General features: G+C 37.1%; 1 protein-coding gene across 1 annotated transcript; it reads left to right on the top strand.

Annotated features, from left to right (window-relative positions):
- The first annotated feature begins 233 nt into the window (after positions 1-233).
- On the top strand, positions 234-5,960 carry LOC102612194 (probable serine/threonine-protein kinase At1g54610). The gene is made up of 7 exons (XM_006485065.4): positions 234-819; positions 937-1,221; positions 3,168-3,485; positions 4,126-4,353; positions 4,564-4,664; positions 4,753-4,876; positions 5,342-5,960. Exons 1-7 carry the CDS (start codon positions 505-507, stop codon positions 5,690-5,692), a joined length of 1,722 nt encoding a protein of 573 aa, XP_006485128.1. The 5' UTR covers positions 234-504; the 3' UTR covers positions 5,693-5,960.

The raw sequence follows: 5,960 nt of genomic DNA, 5'->3' as shown, positions 1-5,960 counted from the left end.
GAGACGTAAAAAGGGCAAACCCTTTATCAATGCAAAGTAAAAAAAGAAGAACAAACAGCTTTCTCTGCTTTTCTCCGCTTTGACTTTCTAGTAAGTTTACGTATGTAATAATAACTTTGTACTTGAGAGTATTTTTAGTTTCCCAATGGCACTATCGTAATTCAATCCAATCTCCGTACCCAGTTTCATAAACACAGCGCAAGAATCAAAGTCTTAAATAGAAATTAGAAAAAATTTAAAGAAGCTTTCGGCCTCACTCTCAGTAGAGCCTGTTCTCTCCTGGCTACCTTGCCTCCTTCGCGGGCTTCTTCTCTCTGGTCTTTACCGACGATCATCATTTCAGTATAAAACGATGTCGTTTAGATTTTAGACGACAACAGGGAGGAGTATTAGTAACACGACAGCGTTTTGGCGGCACCGGGGAAAAAACAGGAAAAAAAAAATTAAGAAATGAAAAGCTGCTGATTTTGTCTGCTCAGATGAATTGGATGTAATAAAAAAAAAATGGGCTGTGTTTGCGGTAAGGGAGATCGACGGAGCAGTCCGGTTAATCGCCGGGGTTCTGAGCGAGCCTCTGTTACCGTCACCGTCAGCAGCGGAGCTGTCGTGAGTGGTAACGTCGTTAGACTTGGAAAGGAGCGTGCGAGAGCTGAGACGGAAAAGAACAGACGACACACCGGTGATTTCGGCCCGCCGGAGAGACGCCGGCCTCACTCCGAGAGCCAGCAAGGGTGGCCGTCGTGGCTCATGGCCGTCGCCGGCGACGCCATACGTGATTGGACCCCGCGCCGGGCTAACACTTTCGAAAAACTCGATAAAGTAAATAAAAAAAATTCAAATTCCGTAAAGTTATTTTTTTTTAATTATTTGCTGTTGATTAGTAATTACTTTGTTAATGTAATTAATTATTTGTTTAATTATTCTGTGTTGCCTTAGATTGGGCAAGGGACGTACAGTAATGTGTACAAAGCTCGTGATCTTTTGACGGGAAAAATAGTGGCGTTAAAGAAAGTTAGATTTGATAATTTGGAGCCAGAGAGTGTTAAGTTTATGGCAAGGGAGATTCTTGTATTGAGAAAGCTTGATCATCCAAATGTGATTAAGCTCGAGGGTTTGGTTACTTCAAGAATGTCTTGTAGTCTTTACTTGGTTTTCGAATACATGGAGCACGATCTTGCTGGTCTTGCTGCTTGCCAAGGTGTCAAGTTCTCTGAGCCTCAGGTATATATACATTTTGCATTTTTGGTTCAATTGAAGATTACCCAGTTGTTATTTATTGATTTAGTTGTTAAATATCATGTGCTATTGTTAAGTCTAATTTAGTTGTTTGCTTTTGGTTGTTTACTTTTCTGGGTTTGTAGTTTTGCTTTTGGATGTGTGGCACATTTTGCTCTTGTTTTCTACAGTTAGGCTTTTGAACTCATTGAGGGTATGTTGGTCTTTTTGTTTTTTTTTTTGAGCTTTGATATTTTGATGGCACTGCAAAAGCATTTCTAGGTGATTGGGTCCCATTCCAGGTGGTTTAGACATACAATGTTGTGCTTTTGTTGGAGTTGTAATGAATGGAGGCTTTCAGATGATCTATGTTTGTATTATTTTGAGCATGTGAATTCACCGGAATTTTTTTTGTCTGTAGCACCTGCTATTCTAAATATAGAGTCCTTTTGTGTTCTCTTTTTGGGGGTTTTCTAAGTGGAATTATTGAGGAAATTAAAAGTAAGAAAAAAGATTAATTTTGTGATCCCAATTATTAACAACCACCGAAAACTAAAGAATCCTCTTAGTTTAGGAATGTTCAACTATTTGGCTTGGAGCAGAATAGCTAACATCAAATATAAGTTAGTTTACTTGTCATGTCTTCTATTGTCCTCTATTTTCCTGCAGACTGCTTTTACTTGTCCTATTTACCAATTTCTCACCAAGTCTGTAACTTGTACATACTTCAAAACACTTTGCTCAGACATTAATCTGCAATCGCAGGTGTTTAAATCTGTTGTTACTGAGGTTGCATTTCTTAAAAGATTTAAAACTTCTTGTCATTTTTGTATTTCTTCGTATCCTCCAGAGTGTTCATGTGGAAATAATGCATACTTGTCTCTGTTTATTTTTTTCTTATCAAATAATACATATTTTCCGCTAAAGAGTCTTTACCAACACCCCCCCAAATAGAAGAGCAACCTGGACCTCGTGCACTGCCAATGGACCTTATCTGCTAAATCAGCCACAAAGAATATACAACATAACACTAATAACTTATTGCTCACCTATTTCTGAGCTTTTGATTTAGATCATTGTAAGAATTTCAAAATTTCTTTTGTTGCTGAAAAAAAAAAAAAGAATCTTCGTTTTCATTTTATTTTTTATCCAAAAAAAGAGAGAAATAAAACTACATTTCAGAGAAGTAAGTAAATACACGTCACTTGATTACTATAGTTGCATTGTTATGTATAAAGTGATTCAGAAATCAGACAACCAAAAGATTCTTGCTGCAGGATTTTCTTTCTATTTTTATCAAGTTTTGATGGAAAATGTTTGCATTGTTCATTCAATTAAATCGAATGTTGGGCGGCAAATGGTAGTTTTTTACATGCTTCCTGGGATGAACGTTAATAAAAGCATATAATCCTCGCAAAGCATATGGACTCTCTTGGTTGTTAAGTTACATAGTATTCAGATACCCATTTATTTTATTTCCATGGTTTTGTTTTGTTATGCATGGAGGCTTGAATTGAAAGTTTGCATTATTTTAGGCATGCAAATTCAATGGTTTCTCATTGCTCCACAAAGTCTTGAGGGTTCTTCTGGATTTCTTTTTCCTCTTGCTATGAATAGATAAGGAAATGCAATGAAATATAGGATATGGATTTTGACTTGTGAGTTGAGAAAAGTAAATCCCTCTAGCAAATTTAAATTGTTAAACTAATTTCACAGAATAGAGTGAAAGACAAATATTTTATGGGTCACCTCAGAAGGGATTCTTATTGTAGAAAATAGAGTTCCAGGCTCAACTAGCATTCTGCGGAAAATAAGATAACCCTTTTCTCCTGATAGGAAATCTCTTGATTTTGTTAATTTTTAAATGCTACTTGTCTGCCCTCAAGTTTTACATAGACAAATATATAAAAGCTGACAGGTGGTTTTGTATCTCAATATATTCTCCGTGGCAGGTCAAATGCTATATGAAGCAGTTATTGTCTGGCCTTGAGCACTGCCACAACAATGGTGTGTTGCACCGTGATATCAAGGGTTCCAATCTGCTTATTGACAATGATGGGATACTAAAAATTGCTGATTTTGGATTGGCTACTTTCTATGATCCTGGACTCAAGCAACCCATGACTAGTCGAGTGGTCACTTTATGGTACCGGCCCCCAGAACTTCTTCTTGGGGCCACATACTATGGGGTTGGGGTTGACCTATGGAGTGCTGGTTGCATTTTGGCAGAGTTGCTTGCTGGCAAGCCAATAATGCCTGGGCGGACTGAGGTATGTTCTCTCATGCTTTTTGGTTTCTCTGAATAATGTTCTTACAAAACATTGTTTTCTCCGTAATGATGCAACAATCTTAGGGTTTTAATAACAATTTTGAGTTTGTATCCCTGGTGATTTGAGATGTAAAGCTTATGATCCGTCTTGCATATTGCTTGTTGTATAAAATCATAGTCCTTAGGATACTCTGTTGATGCAAATGCTCGTCAGATTGAGTTTTCCTGTGTTATACAACACATCATGCTCAAACAGGAGACTTAAACTATGTAAAAGCAGTTGGAAATGGAAATTGGTTAAGCTAATTCTGAATGGTTTTCACTTGTTCTTTAATTGAATGGCCTTGGCATTGATAGTAATCTTACACTATCCTTTTTTTATTGTTAAACATTTTTTAGGGAGCCTGTAGGATTAAAATCACAATATCTTTTATGTGGTTATGATTTCCTATAATTCCTTCAAGTTATGATCAAGTATTAGTTTGAAATTGGCTATGCTTCTCATTCAGTGTTTTATGCTTTCATTGTTTATGAATGAGGAATGCCATATGTAAGTTTATATTATAGTTGTCCTCTGTTATTCATTTTTCTAGTGGGTTGGTTAGTTCATATTTGACACTTTCTTTGATTTTTTCTCTTAGGTTGAACAACTCCACAAGATTTTTAAGTTATGTGGCTCCCCATCAGAAGAATATTGGAAGAAATCCAAGTTGCCAAATGCAACACTTTTCAAGCCACAGCAGCCATACAAACGCTGTATTGCTGAAACTTTCAAAGATTTCCCATCTTCATCCCTTCCTCTAATTGAAACTCTTCTTTCAATAGATCCTGATAATCGAGGCACTGCTACTGCAGCTTTAAATAGTGAAGTGAGTATGCTAAGTCTATGACATGTTTCTGCAAAGACTAATTCTATGACATGCTTCTGCAAAGAAAACAAATTATGTGACTTGCTTCTTAACATGGTTCTGTGTAGCTAATTGATAACTCAATGCTGTGTAACATTAGGGTTAAGTATGAGGAATGATATTGTTCTGATTGATTGACTATAATTGTTATATTGGTTTTCTGTTGTACAGTTTTTTAATACCGAACCTTATGCTTGTGAGCCATCAAGTTTACCCAAGTATCCTCCCAGCAAAGAAATGGATGTAAAGTTAAGAGAAGAAGAAGCAAGAAGGTTGATTTTCCTTGTCTTTCGTCATGTTTACTATGCCATGGACTGGTCTTGGTTGTATGCTGATAAATGATATTTGTTTTTCTCTTAGGCAAAGAGGTTTAAGTGGGAAAGCTAATGCAGTCGACGGCGCCAAAAGAGTTAGACATCGTGATCGTGCTGGTCGGGCTATTCCGGCTCCAGAGGCCAATGCAGAGATTCAAACAAACTTAGATGTATGCCTGGATTTCCTCTTATTTATCTTAAATCTTTTTTTTCCCCTCATTTTCTTTTTCCTTCCAGATGATGAAAGAAACTTTGACAATTCACTGAACCCCGTGTGTCATTGCATTCTTGAAGATTTTTGAAGTCCTGTCTATTTACATCACAGTTAGTCAATTGCCTACAGCAATTGTGGGATGGATAGTTTTGACTTTGAGCTTCCCCTTTTCACTTGCTTAACATTTTTCTTCTAGATCTGTCCACTGCCATGTTAACTACAAGATTCAATTATAGGAAGAGTAGAGATCTCTTTAGTTTAATTCAGCACCAAATTGCATTATCATTCTGTAAACATGCACACTCATATAAAATAAAGGAAATGTAAAGGGAAAAAAAAAGGCAAAAAGGAGGTTGATTCTTTTTTGTGGTTTAGCAATGCACAGCTGGCATTATGTTCATATTTGTTTTCTGAATTTCAGAGGTGGAGAGTGGTGACACAAGCAAATGCAAAGAGCAAGAGTGAGAAATTTCCTCCTCCCCATCAGGATGCAGGTGTTGGGCACCCGCAAAATGCATCGCGTAAAGCACCTGTGTCATTTGGAGCACCAGATAGTTTTGTTAGCTCATCGACTTACGATACAAAATCATCAGGATCTGCCAAAAGTGCAGGGACTGTGGGGGGTCCATCGAGAAGGAGAAAAACCAATAAAGAAGACCTCACACGGGCTCCGCCTAGGAGGTTCATCCAGGGGTTGAAGCCCTCTGCAATAGGTCTGTCAATGGATATGATTTTCAAAGGTAAATCGGAGGTCTTTGGTAACCGAAGATAGAATAACGGGATGAGTTACCTGTTTCTGTTTTTTCTTTTGTTGGATTGAGTATTTGTTTCTTATTTTGTCCTCTCAAATCCATTTTTTCCCATCAAAATCCCATTTGTTGTCCTCATTATAAGTAAATAGTCTGCAATCCACATAATGAGTTTGGTGTATAATCGTTGAAGATGATGATCCCTATTGTGTATAGCTTTTGGATCATTGTTATTTTTTTTCTTGACATGAGGAGAGTGGCTCTTTCAAGTATACATATTAGTTGTGGAAA

This window comes from Citrus sinensis, chromosome 4, assembly GCF_022201045.2.
Source record: "Citrus sinensis cultivar Valencia sweet orange chromosome 4, DVS_A1.0, whole genome shotgun sequence".
NCBI lineage: Eukaryota > Viridiplantae > Streptophyta > Magnoliopsida > Sapindales > Rutaceae > Citrus > Citrus sinensis.
Note: the sequence above shows the minus strand (reverse complement) of the source record. Positions and strands in the feature narration are given on the sequence as shown.

What these genes read in the sequence shown, in the direction of transcription:
- LOC102612194 (XM_006485065.4), top strand. Translation starts at nt 505, where the DNA reads ATGGGCTGTGTTTGCGGTAAGGGAGATCGACGGAGCAGTCCGGTTAAT. An exon ending in TAATGCCTGGGCGGACTGAG is followed by an intron (nt 3,486 to 4,125) that starts GTATGTTCTCTC and finishes TTTTTCTCTTAG; the next exon opens with GTTGAACAACTCCACAAGAT. An exon ending in AGAGAAGAAGAAGCAAGAAG is followed by an intron (nt 4,665 to 4,752) that starts GTTGATTTTCCT and finishes TTTTTCTCTTAG; the next exon opens with GCAAAGAGGTTTAAGTGGGA.